The 20,219-nt window shown below is 33.4% G+C and overlaps 1 protein-coding gene across 1 annotated transcript; it reads right to left on the bottom strand.

Moving 5' to 3' along the window:
• Window positions 1-425: 425 nt before the first annotated feature.
• On the bottom strand, window positions 426-19,770 carry Pde8 (phosphodiesterase 8; the record flags this gene model as incomplete). Its single annotated transcript, XM_076420434.1, has 18 exons — window positions 426-3,069; window positions 3,141-3,208; window positions 3,279-3,408; window positions 4,064-4,225; window positions 5,099-5,236; window positions 5,316-5,442; window positions 6,066-6,344; window positions 6,908-7,110; window positions 7,193-7,297; window positions 7,541-7,671; window positions 8,906-9,069; window positions 9,163-9,377; window positions 10,316-10,483; window positions 10,687-10,753; window positions 10,846-10,905; window positions 11,358-11,548; window positions 11,677-11,736; window positions 19,672-19,770. Coding segments are annotated over 18 exons (2,445 nt in total), but the record flags the coding sequence as incomplete, so codon positions are not given.
• Between the last annotated feature and the right edge of the window lie 449 nt (window positions 19,771-20,219).

The following is a 20,219-nucleotide window of genomic DNA, read 5'->3' as shown; positions in this document are numbered from 1 at the left end:
ATAGCTACAGTTATTAGTAGAACTAGGAAAGTGATAATCTTCTTCTTAAGAACAGTGCAAGGCGTCCTGAAGCAATAAGAATAATAATTGGAGAGAAATTGATAGAAATAAGAATCTAATAATATTAGGTCGTTCGAAAAGTAATTTCGTTTTTTGTGTAGAGATGGCATTGCTTCCATTTGTTATTACTTAACCTTATTTTCATTTCGGACGTGATTTCCTGTCTTGTAACGATTTCTAACCTTTCAAGCATCTTTTTGTCACCGCATCAAATATGCAAAATCAAAGTATGCATTTCCATCACCTTTTGCTTTTTACCATCGGAGTACCATTTTTTTGTTTTTTCCAACATTTTCTATGCGGTGCAAATTTCATTTCAAATCAAGTAGTAAAACTTATTCTAAATGGTAAAAAATTGGCTTTCATTTCGCCTTGAGAAAACGAAATGACTTTCCGAACGACCTAATAATTGAAAATTGGTAGAAAAATGAACGACAATTTCAAAATCACTTAAAACGTCAGTATTACAGTAGGGTCGGTAAAACCACGACAATGAAAATCATCGAAACCCTTATCAAGATCAATAACTCTGACAGTAAATAATGAAGGAGGCCTTAGAAAATAGTAACATTACATTATTCTTGATAAATACGTAAGCAAATTCTCGTTTTTCGCAGTGTGTGCTAACATTTTGTCTTATTGGACTTCTACAATATATTCATTTACATATTTTAGAGTTACTTACTTGTACATTTAAAGCTAGTCTATAAGTATATTACATTTAGTGAACTATTATATATGTATATATATATTTTTGCGGTTGCAATTCAAACGTTGCATTTTCTTTATCCGGGAGTGTACATACTCAGGTTGTATTATTTCTACACTTATGTTCTTTCCTTAAAACATCGAAGTATATGAATATGTACTGTGCGGCATTATAAATCGTAGACTTAATGTTTAATCTAACTATTAGGTAACGCATAATTCGTCTACATATTTATGATAATCGATAAACGTGAAATATATCTGTATTGTGTTTCTTCCCGTGTTTTAAATGTTACGTCAGGCACCTTCTCACCGAAGGAAAATACATCATTATATTGTTACAAAACCAAGGCACATATATGCGTTGAAAGTCCGTCTCTGTCGTCTGCTAGGCTTCGGAAACTGCACACATATTATACTTCCACGTGTCTCTTTGATACTGAATAAAACGACTTCGATTTTATTAGAGCGATAGCAAGAATAATCACTTCTCACGAGTCTTTAAATCTTTCTGTGTGCTGTTCACATAAACGTAAATGAAACGATGGTATATTACTCTAAACGTTTAGCGTTTGTAAAATCACACTTATACTCTGTGACTTAGTAACGAGTTTGTATCGACTCTTGTATCCATCCGTAAAGTAAAGTGGGGTATAACGATCGATTGCACTTCTACTATTTTGCTCCGAAAATATACTTTACGTTTGTACACAACTAAATGAGAGCTCCGTTCTTAAAAAGATCATGAGAGAGGAACGTCTTTGAATGTCTTTTTTCTTAGGTTGCTCGTGTAGCCAAGTCGTGTGTTGAGGAAAACAACTGTGTAACCACAGAAGAGGCGTGTGTTCTTCATTTAAAAGAGAGGATTATATAAAAAAAAATTGTACAACAAAATTCTTACCGATCCAAAGATTGCATTATAATTATATATTATATATATATTATATATACCTATATATACATCTTGTTCCATATTCTGTGTAACATTTCTGCAACGCCAAGCGATAGGCTCGTATACATCACTTTTTGGCTGAGAAAAAATAAAGTGAAATGAAATTATGACCATAACCGAATTAGTTCTTTTCCATTCGACAGAGAAACCAGTACCTTCTACGGAAGACTGTTGCATGTGAGTACCGATTGACAATTCTACTTTGACATAGTACACACGATATGTGTGTCGAGTAAAATCGCGAGAGTCGAAGGCATTCTCTTAGATCAGAGCTGGGCGATGCTGGCTCGAAAAACAGATGTTGCTGTTTCTCTTCTTCTCTTGCTCGGTAAGACAGTCCCAGAGTAGAAGCAACATGTGTTTTTTGAGCCTGCGTCGCCCAGGTCTGTCTTGGAGAATGCAAGTTCAAATGCGGAGAGAGTAGAATCGAGATGATTTTGTATGCTCGGATTCAATTAATAAAAATACAGGAACAAGGAACATCATGTGTTAGTTCTTTGACCGAATTTTCTATTGGGTAGAAAAGGATTGAATTTTTTTTTCACAGAACTACACGTTTCTTGAACGTTCTTAACATTAATTTCGTATCATATTTCAAGTTGTTCACAGTGTCGTGCATCATTATATTGCAAGAAGTTTATTAAATTCTAGAAAATTAAGCTGATAACTTGAAGATCATTACGTACATGGACATTTTCGCGAAGCAAATTACATTATAACGAGAGTAATTAAATGGAAACTTGTTCCTCGAACGAATAAATTTGCTTTAACTTTATCGATATTAATGCTTAGTGGTATTTTACTCAATTGGGTCTACATGTTATTGGAAATGAACTTTAATGAGCTTTAATTTTCGAAACTAGCATCAATGGCTGCGTTTAAATTCAGGAACACGAATGCGTAAAATACATAAAGCTACCTGCGCGAACAGATATATTTGGGAAGAACAGATTTCTGTTTGACATTCACGAACAGGTGACTAATCGGTATATTTATAAGACGCATCGCTCCGTGTTCTGTCACGAATTCGAAATTAGACCGCAAAGAATGGGGTGGGCAAGGTTTGGAGTAACAGTGGCGAGCCTGAATGAATTACAATTATATTTTCTAAAAAAAGGACTTACAAGCGTACAGCGTGTCATATTACTCTATTCTTAAATTATTACAAATATTTTACAATCGTTGCACAACTCGCAGCGTTCAACTTGTTGGGACGGACCAGAGTGAGGATTTCAGAAACACGAAAGACGACTTCCGACAGTTTCCATGGGTCACGTGAATCGGTATATTTGCAGTTCAGGAGTCAGTTGTACCTTCTCAATATCTTGTAGGGTTGTTATACCCTTATCCTGCAAGAACATTCAACCAACAAAATTACATGAAAATATAAACGAGCAAAATCAAATAAAAGCAATCTCACATTGTAATCTTTCCATTTATCGTAATTTTGTCTCATGTATCCAACCATTTCTGGCATGTCGATAAATGCTGAAAACAGAAACAATTTGTATGACTGCGTGGCATCTAATAATGATAAAATAGTAGCAAGGCTACCAACCATCCCAGGCCTCGATCATGTCGTTGATGATGAAATCAATGAAACCGATTTGCGATTTCGGTATCGAGCACGTTTGCCTGTCGAACATCGGCATCAGAACAGGCAGTTTCAATCGTTTCTCCTCATCAGTCTGTGGAGAAGATTCAGTATTTTTGAAACTATTATAAGATATCCAGATACATATGTGCAAAGTTTCAGGACTGGATGTGTCTTATATCGTGTACAAACATTATTCATTGGTATCTTGCCGCTATCGTCGAACGTTAGACCCAAAACACAAAAAAGACACAAAAAGAACTATTTCTTTTTGTGAAACTTCGGCCAACATATTTGTGACATGTTTCTGACTGAAATGATACTAAACAAGTTTGGTTCGTATTTACTTCGAATCAGTGGAATAGATATGTTAGAATCACAACTCATTTTAACCAGAAAAATTTGACAAATATGTTAACAAGAGTTTCATGGAAGAATGATTAAAAACAAAAAATGTTCGGTCACATATATCGAGATATTACTGTTGATTGCAAGTTATTCAACCAGTTAACACACAAGGGAAAAATATAATACTTTTTTCAAAAAAGCTAATAAAATCAAGTAAAATTACAATCGCAAGTTTAATATATTTTGATATTTGGTTTTGCTTTTCTACGTGAAAGGGTTACGAACTTTAAATTTTCGCGTGAACAATTATTTGTACACGAGAATTGTTGAATGAAAGAAGAGCTTGAGCTGACGATGGGCCGATCCAGATTCGACAATCATCCTAAGTAAGTGAATTTTACCTGTGTGAAGTATTCTTCAGCTATTCGCCTGGTCCATTCGATACAACTTTTCATTGGTCTGGTCGGATTCGATACGTCCGCACATTTGACCATCATTCGTTTGACCAGTGCTACATTTTCGGGTTGCAACACAACGGTCATATCAACGGAGTCGACGTAACCCTGTGTTTAAATTAAAAATTTTTACAAGAAATTTTTCGGATTTTCCCTACTGCTGAGAGGTGTTGACAGAAACTTTTATCTTGATATCGAAAATAGGCAGTGTATCGAGAATCGAGAAAATCGGACAAACTATTCCCACTTAGTGGAAAAAGTATTTTCTGATACAATTAATATACTTAATATTAGATTAATGTTAGATTAATATACTCAAAAGGGCTAGTAATAAAAGTATTTAAGATAGCTATTAACAAAAACCGGTGGTGAAATATGAAGTTATGAATTATGTTTGCTCGAGCAAACTATTCCCTCGAGTTGAGAAAATGGTTAATCTACAAGTATTTCAGCTTTAAACACAAACTGAACGTCGCATAAGATTAGACATCTCTCATTACAATTGATTAATAGAAACAATGTGTTAATAAGGGTGACTGATTGAAATTATTAACGTGGTTACTAACTAAAAAACAGTGTCAAATTATGAATTTGGAACAAATTATTCTCTATAGGTAAACAAACTATTAATGTACTTAGACGTCAATTTTAAACACATATTAAAATTCCGTTAAATAAATATCGTTCGGCGCAATTGAACAGTAGAAAATTAATACCGATAGTATTAATAAAGAAAAGTACAAGTACGTTTTGCAAGAGCGAATAGAAGTAACTCGTTCACAAAGTTATAAAACATAAGTTGGTGAATTTTGAATAACGTTAACAGAGCAACCGAAAGTTATATAGTTATTGAGAAAGAAAATATTTTTATGGAGTGTTAAAACTATTCGATAGAACTTAAGGGCTTGTCAATTGTAAAAATAGAATCGCGTGAGAGATCGATAGTAAATGAAATTGTTAAAAAGTATTAGTGATTCATACATTTGCTTGGTCTCCAACCTTCAAGCTGCACAAGTTCATAAATCTGGCCAAATGTTCGAAATGTTTCGTCATTTCTGTTGCCAGAATCATGTCTACCACGGTTTGACGAACATGTTTATACGTATCTCGTTCCAAATTCTAGAACAAACGTTTCACTCTTCGATCTCCATTTTCAAACAATGAACTTATGAATCTAATTCCACCTTGCTGGTTTTACCTTAAAGATATTCACGCTGTCATCCGATAATGTTAACTTGAACGTCAGAGCAGCATGGTGTGACTCGAGCACAGATATATCGTTGTAAAGGATTGCCAATTTGTTGTCAGCATTGCAGAGGAACTGGCTGAAATGAGTTTAAGTTTTTAAAGGAACAGCAGAAGTCGTTATTAAGGTCTTTACTGAAAATCAACTTATCAACGAATAAGGTATAGAGTCCCATTTTCTAGGTAAAATACATCTTCCAAGGAAAACATTTGTCAATTTCTCACATTTTTTCTTGTATTTAATTTAAGCAAACAATGAACAGAGCAAGAATTTTATTTTGTACTTGTGCAAGTTTGCTTATAAAAAATATTGGCTTCTTTGATTATAAGATATGAAATAAATGAAATCGAAATAAATAATTATAATTGTTTTCATGGAACAAATATTCTAGAATCGGTACAATAAGAGTTCCAGAAGAATAAATCACATTTGAAAGTTTGCTGCAATGATCGACAGCATTTTTAGTATTGATGGATAAACTATTTGCCGCGTGGAATAGAAAAGTTTTTATTTTTATACTTTCAAACTGAAACTGTTATTTCCCAGAATTTTTCTTTATTTATTACCATTAAAACTTCAAACATAAGAATATTTTTCAAAAATGTTTTTCGTCCACGTTTTAACTAGAACCTATTAAAGAGTTCCATAACTATATCGATCCTAGTATGAGCAGATTTTAAAGGAAATTGAGCTTCGGTTTACCTCGATTTTCCTGGATGGTCTACATCATGGGCAGCAGACGCAATTAGGGCCGAGACCTCGTCCAAAGGTTCCAGGACCTGTTTTAGCCTCTCAGATTGCATGAATCTAGCGGTAGCTTGAAGGACGTCAGCAGCATGAGTCGAATTGTGATAACTGTTTTGTGATCTGTAATTCATTTCGAGCACGGCCAACCAGTTCTGTATAATTTTTTCGTCGCAGTTTAATCTTGCTGGTACTTGGTATAGGTTCATGATAGTCATTCCTAGGAAGAGCAGCGGCCTGAAACCAAGAGATTAGATCGATAGAAAAAGAACTCTGAGAGAGACTGTTCAAACATCTGTTTGGGCAAATACTGATAAAATTTTCCTTTTTTGATTTGATAAAATTCATTTTAACCCTTCGATGTCAGGGCTTGGATCTGTTTTGACCTATTCTGACGGGTTCTGTAGGAAGATGCACTGTTGGATTTAAATGAATCTAGGCATGCCTGTTATGAAATCGTGAGAAGTATTCGCCTTTAGAGGGATAACCCTTATGTAGCCTACCAAAATGTATAGATTATTCAAAACCTTTTGTATTTAACATATTTGCACAAATTCTTATTTTAAGACTATAAATTAATATATTAGCGAGCAAAGAATGGACAATCAGAGAAATTTTGTAATATTTTGAGACGAACATTAACAAATTGTTGAAAGAATTGCAGTAAATGGGTACCCGGTACCCAATAATTTAATTTGGATTAAACAAATTAAATTTTGGCATTTTTGCAATACAACACGTGCCAGAAACTAAGTAATGTAAGTTTTCAGTTGTAAATATTCTTTCGATGAATTGCATACCTCCTCTCCGTCAAAACCTCGAGCTTGAATATGTCGAAATTCCATTCCAAACACCTGTCGAGTATTTCTGCGATTTCTTGAGGCCCCCTGAACCCTTTGATTTGCATTCGTGAACCGCTCGGCACTGTCGTTATATTTCGTAAAGTAGAAAATCGGGTCGATTCGGCCGAAGATCTTCTGGATTCCCATGGTCGCTTTGGTGACTATAAAAATCCATTTATACGTTTTGTATTCACAAATCGCTTGGTGATCAATTTGAGACATTAGGAATCTATGTATTCTTACCGCAAGCAAAGCTCCGACAAGATCTGTCGCTACGGGATCACTGTAAGGTCTGTCCTCTTTCAAATGCGGGACATACAACTCGGAGACTTTGAGCATCTCTATTGCCTGGTAAATTAGTAAATATAAATCTGTTCATATTATTTATTTCCTGCAAACAGTCTATATTATTTTGTAATATTGCACTGAAGAGGACAAGATGAACATGCCCCTTCTTTTCGGAATCAAAGCGTAGCGTTTTAGCGAATTATTTTTTATGAATCGAAAAGACTTTCAAATAATGATTTTAGTACTACTAGTATTTTGATTGAAAATCGCGTTTCTCCAACAGCAATAAGAATAAAACAATACCTTATCGATTTGCGCTGCTGTCTCGGGATTGGTCGATTCTGTAATGGCATTTGAGAGAAGAATGATGACCTTTGTGATAGGTGCTTCCAATTGCATTGCATGCAGTCTCTGCAAACTGGATCGCCTACGCTCTGAAATTAAAATAATTATCGAATGCTATAATCCAGTTGCTTTGAGGAAATTGGAAGAATTAGTTGTGTGTATATAAAAATTGCATTGGCAGCGTTGTGATTAATGCTCCAGTTTTCTGTTTACTGATTGGATAGTTTTATGACCGTCATATAGACAACTTTAAAAAATGTATAGGTATATATGCTTCTGATAGCCTAGTTTCTAACGCGATATGCATTGATACTTAACATTAGGTATGCGGTGCACTAAAAGCGACTATTTTATAAAAATACCAAACTGTATCTATCCAAATTTTTAGGCATTTCTTTACAATATATACTCAAAGAAATCAATTTTTTTAATAATTCCTCATGGATGCAACCTTGAAGTCTCAATAATCGTAAAGTTAAAATATTAGAACCCGTCATTTTGACAAGTCACCGAAAAATGTTTGGATTGAAAGAGGGATTCATTGAAGAGCGTAATATCATAATCATGAAATAGAAATACTGCGAAATTCTAGTTGTCGATGCTAACAACTGTAACTATCATTTTCGTCTTATTTGAAAATATGTTTGATAAATCAAAAATGTTTGGGGATGATTAAACCCTTCCTTAAATCAATGTCTACTTTTCTCATTCTGTACGTTATGAAAATACAAACATATTAATTTTTATATGAATATTTTCTCTATATATGACGAGTATGTTAGAAATTTTCCGTGAGCTAATCGACTAATGAGAACTTTATCCATATATGGTTCTGGGGTACGCGCTGAGCGCTCAAACACAGTCCTCTTACCAGAAAGCATCCTCACCTTCCCACTCCGTGGCCAGACCCTTCAGGACAAAATCCCAATTCTTTTGCCTTGTTAATGAGGGTGATTTGTTGGTTCGCGATTGAAATTTTTACTGTTGTTAAAAAATCTATTTAAAAATCCTTGGCTATGGATCGTAGACTATCAAGAATTATGAAATAATCGCCAGTAGATAATGTGTTCAAACACGTTGGCGCTAACAAATATTATAATTGCATTTGCTGCTAGCGTACGTGGAAATATTTTCTGCTTTAAAAATATGAATAATGATAATAGTAAACAATTGATTTGTTGGATCGAAGATTTTCTGTCAGGGGTAGTATATGCTGTATCATTCTTCTATAATTAGAATTACTTAATAAATAATAGAATGAATATCTAAAAAGCAATTCACTGTTTTACGAAAAACTTCGGAATCAAATTAAGTTGAACTTACCATCCATGATAGAGGACCTAACATCGGACGGCCTCCTCGGCGATATATTTGGGGCCCCTACTTTTGGGTACACTGGCGTGCTAAGTGGACTCATTGGACTTTGTGGATCAATGTTCTCTGATAAATATGCCGTGTCGTATATGTATATATAATGAGTTGGTTTTCTGGAAAAATATGTGTTGTGAAAAATTGAGAAAATTAATGCTATCGATAGACTCTATAAAAATTAATTGTCGGTAAAAATTGATTCGACTCACTTTAACGTTGTGCAAAAAGGTATCACCCTGCAGTTGATAGTGATCATTTGGTTGTTCTTTCGTCTGCAATTCATGTTACCTTCAAACTCGCGGCCTTTGCTGATCTGCTGTTCCATGACCACGAAGTTCTCGTAATGCACCAACTCCCCGATATTTTTCCCCAACATTTCACTCGTTTTATAGCCTAGTAACTTCTCGCTGATTTTATTAACAAACTGCAAGAAACAGAAAATAGACTTGCTGTATTTAATGTAAACGAAAGGTTGATATAAATATAAAAATAAAATATATAAAGGTTGAAATAAACATTTTATTACTTGGGGCGTCAGAATTTATGGTTGAGTTATGGATGAAATTTCCGTGTAAAAAATTTTGAATTCGGACACTGTCGAGAGTAGTTCATATTTGGAATGTGGCCAGCATTATTGCTAGATCGCAGATTTTATGTATTTATGACAAAAACGAATAGGTGTAATTCGAAACAGTAAAAAGATTAAATAAGTTTAAAAGTACCGATACACTATTTTTAACATATATATAAAAATGATTAATGACGAAAATAAATTGTCACTTGGCTTCTATTGATCGTAATTGATGTGTAAAAATTTCGCAACGAATATTTAAATCACTGAGAATGCTGATTGGATCGTTGAACAACTAGACGTAAACATAGAATATGAATTTGATGAAATAAATAAGTACTACAAAAAAGCAACTAGAACACAAATGATTAAGTAATTCTATTTGAACATTCTAAGTGAATATTGATTAAGAAGTAGTTAATGGGGGTATGTGTGATTGTTAAAACAGTTATGGTGGTATAGATAGATAGATCACGTATTCTTATAGTATTTGCGATTAGCACTTTACCTAACTGGAGCCTATTAATATGATTTCCAATAATTGTGCTGTACCAAAAGAAAGCATAGAAATTTTCTTTTACATTGCAATCCTAAATGAAACTATTAGATGACGATATTGAGGGTGACTTGTTAGTTCACAATGAAAATTACTGGTGCTATTGAAGGTTTCATTAAAAAGTGTTTAGCCATGTACCATAGATTTTTCAAAATTATGCAATAATCGCTGGTCGGTAATGTGTTAAGACTTAAAGCTTAAAACACTTAAAGCTTTTTACAATTATTCACGTTACCTGTACAATGTGTTTATCACTGGTCACATGTACCATGTCACGGCATCTGTCAAGTGCTAGATACAGTGCGTTGGCAGCTGCGAGTTGAGTCCTTGGCAGCAACGCGCTCGTATAAATCCCCACTAATTCATTTATTAATATTCCCTCATGGGAACATTCCATCAATGCCTAAAATGTGCGAAAAAATTGTTCGGGATTTAAAAAACTTTTGCAATTGTCGATTTAATAGTCAAACTGAAGAAATACTTTGAACTACAAAGAATCACCTATGCGGCCTTCAAAGAATAAAGAAATGTTTAAAATTAAGAAAATGAGAAAACATCCGAGGGAAAACACAATCGATAGTGAAACAATGTCATTATTTAACTCACCCTGCTAAAGCCTGTGTCAAGTAAATCCAGTGTCACGATTTTCTCTCTCTCGTTGTGCATAAAGTACCTGTCGAAGTCGACGGGAACAAACATATCAAACAATACGAATCATTTAATATGCAAACAGCGAGATGAATTTTAACAAGCAAATTAACTTACGATTTCTTTACTAGAGCTATAAGCACGGAGTTGTGGTAAACGGGACTAGCCCTAATTGCCCTGCAATCAAAATGAGGAATTCATCTCACAATCTGTGTTGTAAACGTTGGAATTGAATAAATATGTATCTATTGTAATATGAAACACCTGATTTCAAAAAATTGAGTTCTATTTTTACAATAATTGTTCGGAAGGCATTTAGAGAAAATGTTGGACTCTCTTCAACAATGCTCTTCTAATAACAGTGTTGTACATAAAATAGGGAGAGAATTTGATGGACGCAAACATTGGGAAGTTTCTCTTTTTAAAAAATAATATAAATGTATCATTGCACATGCAAATAAAATGTAATCATGAATGTGTGCGTAATTTTGAGTGATTTAACATTCTTCTCTAACATTTTTCCAATCTCGATTGGAACGAGAACATAAAATTTGTTGGAATTGCCTGGTGCGTCTATGAATGCATGAGAATGAGATTGTAGACGTACAGAGAATGATTTTCGGCCATACCTACAAATTGAATCAGCCTCTGTGGCGCGGTGCCCCCGATGATCGATGATTATTAGCTCATGACTCCGACTTTGGAAAAACTCCACTGCTTTTTCCCTATCTTTCGCTACTGACACGCTCCACCCCAATCGCCTCGAAGTGGTAGCAAGTATATCCATTTGTTGATCATCTTTGGGGAAGACCAACAATATCTGACGTTGGAGGGGTTCGATTCGAAAGAAATAATAAATGCCACGATAAATCGACGTATGTCAACAGAATTAACTATCGGCTATGGTCGACTGTTAATGATAGATTCTGGGGAACAAGGTTTACTTACTTTTATGAGACTAGGAACACTGTTCGTTAACGGATAAGCGTCGATATCCTGTGGTCCTTTCTGTAAAACAAAACAATTTATTAAAAATCTTTCGACGTATAAAAAATTAAATTCTTTTAAATTGCCACAAAACTTTGGGAATTCTTTCTAAAGAAAATCTAATTTTGTGCATGTCTTCATTGAAAATTATAAAGTTAAAAAATTTTATATTATAAAAATATAAAAAAAATTATAAATATAAAAATTAAAATTATATATATAAAATTATTGCATGGCATTCAGAGAATTTATAATTTTTCTATTTCAATACCTTTTTGTCATATTTTGTGAAAGGATATATTGTAGTTAATAAGATATTTTAACTACGAAGACTATTGCTGAAATAAATACTGGTAGAAATGCAACCTTATTGTTGCTGAGAAAGCATAGATGTTTATATATAATAAGTTCACACCTGCTAGGTAGTAAATAGGTAATACAAGGAGAACATTAAATAAAATGTTGCGGCATTATTAAATAAGAACATTTTTTATTTACTCTGTCCAGTAAACAAAGCTATATCTTAAATGTTCAAGATCATTCTGCAATACGGATTCGTCTAAATTGTGAATTGAAGTACTAAGATATTCCAATAACAGATAATAAAGAAATGATTAAATATTCAAAGAGATTAAAACATTTACAGTAATCACTCTATTCTTCAATAATCGTTTGCAGAAGGTTGTTTTCTCGAAAGTTTCTCAGATAGCTGTAGAGATTATGATATAATCGGATACAAATGATAAATGTTTTTCGAAATTCAATTCAACCCGTTTCGATACGGTCATGAGAAGAACCTACTAATTCTGAATGTTCACTTTTCGATTTGTCCCTTGTGGTGGTTTTATAAAATTTAGCTCGTCGCCGCGCTCGCGGAGAGGCCTTCACACTTTGATTCTTCTCATATTGTAATCCCGAGTTTTGCATTCGTATTAACTACGGTGCTCGACTTGAAAAACTGCGTGCTAGTCGGTATAACCTATTCATGTTAAAGTTACGTCAAAGAGACAAACGAATCAGATGATGGCTAACTGATCCACTGAGATATGAAGTTTTCCAGAGAACAGGAAACTGCGACCACCATCTCGATTATATTCATTAGCCTTTTTATCAAACAAGTTCAGAACAAACTTCAAATTGTTTAATTCATTTTTTAGAGTACTATCAAAGTGACGTTGTTTCACTGCATATCGAACTATTTCTTCTGAGCGCACGAAACGTTCCAAGTACGAAGCATTGTTCAAACAATAATTATATGATCTTGAATCATCGTCGTTGTTGGTTACGAACTCGACTCGAACGCGGGACATGCGTGTGCAATGATGATAAATTAACTTCCCAGATGTGTATATCCTCGTCCGAAATTTCAATCTCGATTTTCTATCAGTAGACAGAAGTCAATTTTCAAAGTGTAAACACTGTATCTCTGAATTTGAAATAAAATTAATTGTTCATCTATGCATAGTTCATTTTCACCTGTGCAAAAGAGGATTGTTGTTTCAGTAACTGTTCTTTGGCCATTAATTCAAATCCAAATTTTTGCCGTCGTTTTGGTCATTGTTTGGAGGTAGATGCATTCTGCTTGAACAGATTGAAACGAAGAAGACTTAAAATCACCGGACGAGCAGAGCACCGTATGAAGAAGAGTAACTATTACAATATATTACTCGACATTGAGCCTTTTAAAGTTAGAATAAAGTAATTCTAGATATAATGAATTAACGAGTTACAATATTGCTTTTAAATTTAAGAAACTATGAGTTTTAAAATTTTATTCCTATGAAAACGAATGAATTGAGTAAAGTCTACTTCTTATTTGTAAAATATGAGTGATTAAAAGAAGGTAGAACAGTATGTATCGCAAAAATAATTTCGTAAAATGAAAGTTTTTCATTTTTTTTAAATTACGTTTTTATAATCACTGGTTGAAATGTTCTTTAAAAATATAACACCAGTTTTTTTTAATCAATTTTCATAAGGTTTGAATAACTACTAATAAATATTTGTTTTATTTATATTAGAAGAGAAAAACTATACCAATTTCATATCGTGAAAAGAAGGGGTTTCTAAAAGAATTAACCCAAGAATTTCCTAAAAGCCACACTTTCCAAAAAACATTTTTACGAACATAAGTTACTGTTTTGTAACGGCACATCCAACTTTCTTAAATATTAAAAGATACAATTCATTTTCCTAGTGAAACGATCACTATTTGCGATCCATGTTTTATCTGTGATTATAAGAAATGGTCTATTTGTAATTATAAGAAAAGGTAGCTACTAAATAATAGCTTAGTCTAAAATATCTGCATAACAATGTCGATTCCACAAACTTCAACTTCCTATCCTTGTATTACAAACAGGGCTTGAAACGGTTTCCAAAATAACTATTTAAAACTGTTATAAATATAAAAGTCCTGATTGAAACAGTTATGAAGAATCTGTTAAAATATTTTATCTATCAGGAGCCTACTACATAATAGAGTTTTCACTAATTGTGCTGTAGCAAAAAAAAGATAATCGCCACAAACGAAATTATTAGATTACGTTATTGCGAGTGACTCGTTCACGATTGCAATTACTATCTATATTGAAAGATCTATTAACAATCATCTATTAACAATAAACATCAGGACCACAGACTTTCAAAAATTCAACTGTATTAAAAGAAAGTTTGAAGATCACTTTTTACATAATACAAATCCCAAATGAAATTATTATGGAAAAATCCATTGGAAGTCGTACGTATCAAATTGTCTCACACATTTTTGAAAACGTTTATGAGTAAACTGCGGATCTTTATGCATTTATAGCAAAATTGAGTATATGAAAATCGAAGTAGAACATTTTTATTTTGCATAAAGATCCGCTGTCTATTTATGAGTCTATCTTTTACAGATCAACATTTGTATTCTTATTGGACGAATTATTTGAATTGGTTACTAGAAAATTAGAATTTAGACCTAATTTAGATCAGATCTCATCATCGGAAGATTAAAAAATTATTAGCCATAGATATTCAAAAATTGTAAAACAACCACCAGCAGATTATACATATATTGAATCACCACCAGCACGCTGTGCTTAGAACGGCAACCAGATAAATGACTTTTCTTTGCTCTATCAATTTGATGACTAATCGCATCACATACCCGTGAAGCTAACAAAATCGAGGGAGGTGGCCCCTTCATGTGTGTTCTGCTTTTACTGGCATGCCATTTTTTGCGAACAGAGCCGCACATTAGGTTGACAATCCAGTTGTACCAGGTTCTTGACCGGGGAATCTTGTCATCCGTGAGTTCGATGTCATTGCAAACGAAAATTCGCACTTGAGTCGACGCCCTTTTATCCAGCATCCTTAATGATTAATCAACTGTCCTGTGTATAGCATCAAAGGTCTCCCGACTAGAGCGATCGATCGCGAACGTGTCGACGAATCGATTCACTCGTTCGAGGTGCAGTAGTGCATAATATGTTCTGGCAGAAATGGTCACCGAGTTCAATTCGCAGTTGATCCTTGCCACCGAGATTAATTTCTGTCAATTATCCCGTGTCTCCAAGATAAACATTCTGAACTGTGGTTAAATTTGTAGTCACGATAAATAGAGCGGTAATTTATATAATAGGATAAAAACTGTTTGTTCTAACTTGTATGTTCACTTGTGCTACAAACTCACGGAACGCAACCGGGAAAGACGCGTTTCAGAATATCCAACGCGATACTGATCGGTCGTCGTCACGCAGCGATGTTATCCTTTCACTATTATAAAATCTCGATAACGAAACTACTTTGTGGAACTTAACTCGATGACGTATAGTTATTGATATTGGCAGTTCTATAAACAGTCGATAAAACGTCACGTGAATTGATTATAAATATACGTTATCAGGATTTTTATGGGATTTTTATGAAAACAGAAGATACTTGCAGCAATGCAATTACAAACTATGGAAAAACTAATTCGATCTGGAATTGACGATATGATACTGAACTTTATATAACGAGAGAAGTGCTACACTGTACTAAGGAACAAATTTTTAGAAATGGCCATTCCCTATTTTCGTTGGCCCTAAAGTCTCAGAAAAATCCAACAGGCCACAAAGTTATTTACGATGATTTACACTATGTTAAGATATATTGGTTGTATAATCAAATTTGTTTTTCTCAATCCTTCAAAATTTTTAACGAATCTATTGTAGCTGTTAACATATTTCATAATTAGTTTACTATTAAATGTAGACTGAAAGTACTATTCAGAAAATGCTTGAAGATACTAAAATATGCACAAATTAAATTCGAACTGTTCATGCAATTTCAAAATGTAATTTGAAAATTGTGACGGAGGAAATAGTAAACATTGGATTGCATATAAGAAAAAATATCATTCAGACGCCACGTACTGTATTTTTACGAATTTTGTTCTTATAAAATCAAGAGGACCAAGAATGGTATCATAATTTTCTGATAAAATCTGTTGTGATAAAATGACTTCAACGTAAATCTTCATGGAATCAACCGAGAATACCAAGTCTCTAAGAATAAACCAACTAATCCTATATACTTGATCTCTTGCAAAACTACACTGGTTCAGAAGCTTAAAACGTAGCTCATATTCGTGTCCCAATGTAATCGACAGACAGTGAGATAGAATTCTAAAAATAAAAATGTTTGAAACTCTATTTTTGGCAGAATGATTTTTAAATGAAGTGCTATAGACACAGAAAATATATGAAAGTTCTATTGTGTCATCTCTGCGTTCCGTATCAAGATAGCTGAGACTAGTCTTACATACTAACTTCCTTGCAAAGATAAACAGGTTCAGAAGAATAAATATTTGCTAGCATTAAAAAACAATTCAGTATCTATTGTTATGTCTTAACAGGAAGAAGGAAGACTGATTTTTGGAATGCCTATACACCAAATTAATTAATTGCAAAATTATATATTTTAGACTTTCTAGGCCAAGATAGACTGTTCCTAAACATCGATCCAATCTAAGTTATAATTAGATGCCTAAAAAAATTGAACGAGGAAGTACATTTTTCTTTAACTTCTGTTTCTTTCAGCTGTCTTAAAAACTTTTCCACGGTCTAATGAGGATCAGCAAGTCTCTCTTAGAAAGTTGTGGCTTCAAAAATTGTTCCAATTTGATATAATAATTAACAGGTGTATCAGAACTTTTGTGATCGTAACTTTAATCGCTCCTCCGGCTTTTCTGACTGCGACCCGGTCTTGTCTATAGACCGTCTATAGACAGCAGTTTATATCCTGTCTATAGACGGTATCGAGAATGGCAGTAAGAAAAGCACGGTTGACAATATGTCTGCGAACGAGCGAAAACAGTTTATGACCATGAATAACTCCGTATGATCTTTGACACCACCATAGTTCACTATAATCTTTCGTCGCTTCTCCCCTTTGGAAACTTCAATCAAAACATTCGATCAATTTTTCACGAGACTTTGCCATAACCTAGGGAATGGCGCACGTGTTTTCTATTAGTCCAGAAAGGGTTAATTGCGGGTTTGAACTTCGCAAGAAAGAGAGTGGTGCCTCGTGTCTGCACATGGTCTATCTTTTATTTATTCTTCTACGAAACGATAGAAGCGTCTGCTTAGCCTCTAAAGTTCTGTTTCACATGGAAATTTTCAATATAATTTCGATAAAATTCTTATTTTATCATTATTTAGATAAAAGAAAAAGTCTTTTCAATAATTAAAATATGTCAAGAACAGTTTGAAAATCATTATTCCAAGCTCATATAGTAGATGGTGCTGTAATTGGCAAAACGGGAAGAAGATGAAGAAATTAAAGGGCGACATAAAAACGTGTTAAAGGAGCAATAATTAAAGGGATTCAGCAGAAGTGTTTAATAAATGATACGATGACTCGATAGAAAGAAAAAGAAGACAGCAAGCATATGAAAAGCAATTGTGAATGAAATGTAAATTAAAGTTTTTATAGAAAATGTTGTTGTCAGTAATAATTAGACAGCGGATGTTTTGCATGTATGACAAAAATGAGTAGGTGTAACTTGAAACAGTAAAATCATTAGAAGAATCTGAGTGTGCTGTTATATTATTTTCAACCTAATAAACATATTAAGAAAGAAAATAAATTTTTATTTCACTTCAGTTTGTTGTAATTCAGATAAAACATTTTTATTTTGCATAATGATCCTCAGTCTAGTATGTAGCAATATATAATGTACGATGTAATGTACTTTTAACACATCTTGAGGGGTGTCAATAATGAACGTGTGAAGTCAGTTACTTCTAAATATGAAACTTAAAAGAAACATTTAATTATGAATCGAAAATCGTAATAAAAAAATGAACTGGGCTCAACATAAATCAATATTAAGTATAAGGTAAGAGTTAGAGAAATAAAATTACTAAAGACATTGGATGTTGATAATATGGTGAAAAATGATCTTGCAAATAATAGTAGATTGTGTCGAATATTTTTCTGAAATATTTTCAGACATTTAAACGCAAACGTGTAAATTTGATTGCCGCTTGTTCCGTCTTAAAAATTGCGAAGTGAAACGCTGTTTCCAGGGAGTTATCTTTGATTGCAGCTAGCAAGAATCGAGATAACGATATGAACGCAATATTTTCAAATTGTTTATCTTTAAAACGTTGCACCTACTACTACTATTAGATTAGATTTTATCATCATGTCACATTATTAGGTAGTTATGAGATTCTGAAAGTACGGTTTTACTCACAGAAGAGAACCTTTCACGTAATTGGTCATTCCTACTTAATTATTATGTTGTACAGAAAAGGAACTCGAGATATATCAATAGTTGTACCAACTGTTCACTGTGGTCATTCATTGGTTATTGGCCAGAAGTTAGAAAATGATTTGTGTGCAAGTACACTAATTCATTTGTAACCCAGACTTATTTTTTGTTCGCCACAACGCGATTTTCAGGGGGTGAGACCGCCTTTTGAAGGAAATGCATAATTTTCTTTCTGAAAAAAATATTCTATGAAAAAAATTTCAAACGAAACTCGCATCTGCTCGCATATGTACAAAACTCGTGAAAAATTCGTGTTTTTCAGTTAGCTAGATCATCAACACAATCAAAGCTTAACAGTTTCATAAATATAGAAAAAATAATAATTAGTTCAGATATTTCTCCAAAAATTCCATTTCGTCAATTCTTTTTTTATATTTCTCATTGTTTCCAGGATTTCTTAGAAGAAAGAAAAATGCGAATTCTTTTCAAGATGCGATTTCATTTCTTAAAAACGTATTATGGCACGAACGGAAAATTTGTTGGAATGACGGATGTTTTATTCTGATTGTACGCAGAGTGAACTGGTTCTTCAAAAATTTTTTAATTTTATATTTCGTTGTCAACTGTTTCAAAGTAATCCTCATTCCCCATTCAAAATCCATCAATGTCCACTTTCAACTTCTTTTCACATATGTACACTTTACCAAAAGAAAGAAAGAGAGAGAACACGGTAAATAGGTCACCATTTATTTTGGCTTTGTTAATGCAGACCTTCTTTCAGAAGAATGATAATGACTATTTACTGAATTGCCGTATCCGTGGCCCTAAAAGAGACGAAGAGAAAGGAATATACAAGGTGTCCCACAGTTATCCATTTTAACTTTACCGATACGTTCCATAACACATAAGCTATTGAATAAAGAAGTAATAATTTTATATATTTAGGGAAAGAGAGAGAGTGAATAAATACAATCTAAATCAAGAGAAAGATGATACGAATTTAAGGATATTAATATATATACATATATATATTATTTCCTACTTAAGTACTACAATTATTAAAGAAATCAAGAAATTTCTATTCGGTCGCTGCTTCTTGTAATTAATATAAAATTTTTATTTTTTATAACGATATAGTAATGATCAATCGTTTCAATGAAAATTTTCAGTGATTTAGAGAATAGCAATAGTATTAAACATTTGCATACCGCTATCGTATAATCCAAGTCATCGTCCACACCTGAAGTTTCCTCAAACGGTGACTTTTCTTCCAAGCTATCATACTCCGTTTTTCCTTGAACAGCAAAAGAAAAGGAAATCAAATTTTTTCAATTTCTTGAGGATCAATAGTAACCGTGATTAAGTAACTGTGAAAGATAACTTTACGCAGTCGATGTTCTTCAAAGAAGCACAGTCATCATTCCATCGAGAAGCTTGATTAATCTCATTGGTTTTCATTATACAAGCAATTAATCAACATCTTGACAATACTGAAAGACAGGCTTGTTAAGAATCAAATAGCCTAGGGCCTGGATCGTTATCATGAAATATGGGTCAATGCATCAAGACTTACCGAACTATCAATTAAAACTTGTTTACAGGATTCATTACATTACTACGGCACTTAACTTTTAATCTTGAATGAGGTCTATTCCTCCTTATCCGCCTAATGACGTTTGTTGATGAATTATCAAATTAAATCGATCAATATACTCAAATGGATGGTTCTTTCGAGGAAAACATACAGGGTGTCCTG

This window comes from Lasioglossum baleicum, chromosome 3, assembly GCF_051020765.1.
Source record: "Lasioglossum baleicum chromosome 3, iyLasBale1, whole genome shotgun sequence".
NCBI classification, from domain to species: Eukaryota; Metazoa; Arthropoda; class Insecta; order Hymenoptera; family Halictidae; genus Lasioglossum; species Lasioglossum baleicum.
The sequence above is the reverse complement of the archived record's forward strand: the minus strand, read 5'-3'. Positions and strand labels throughout refer to the sequence as shown.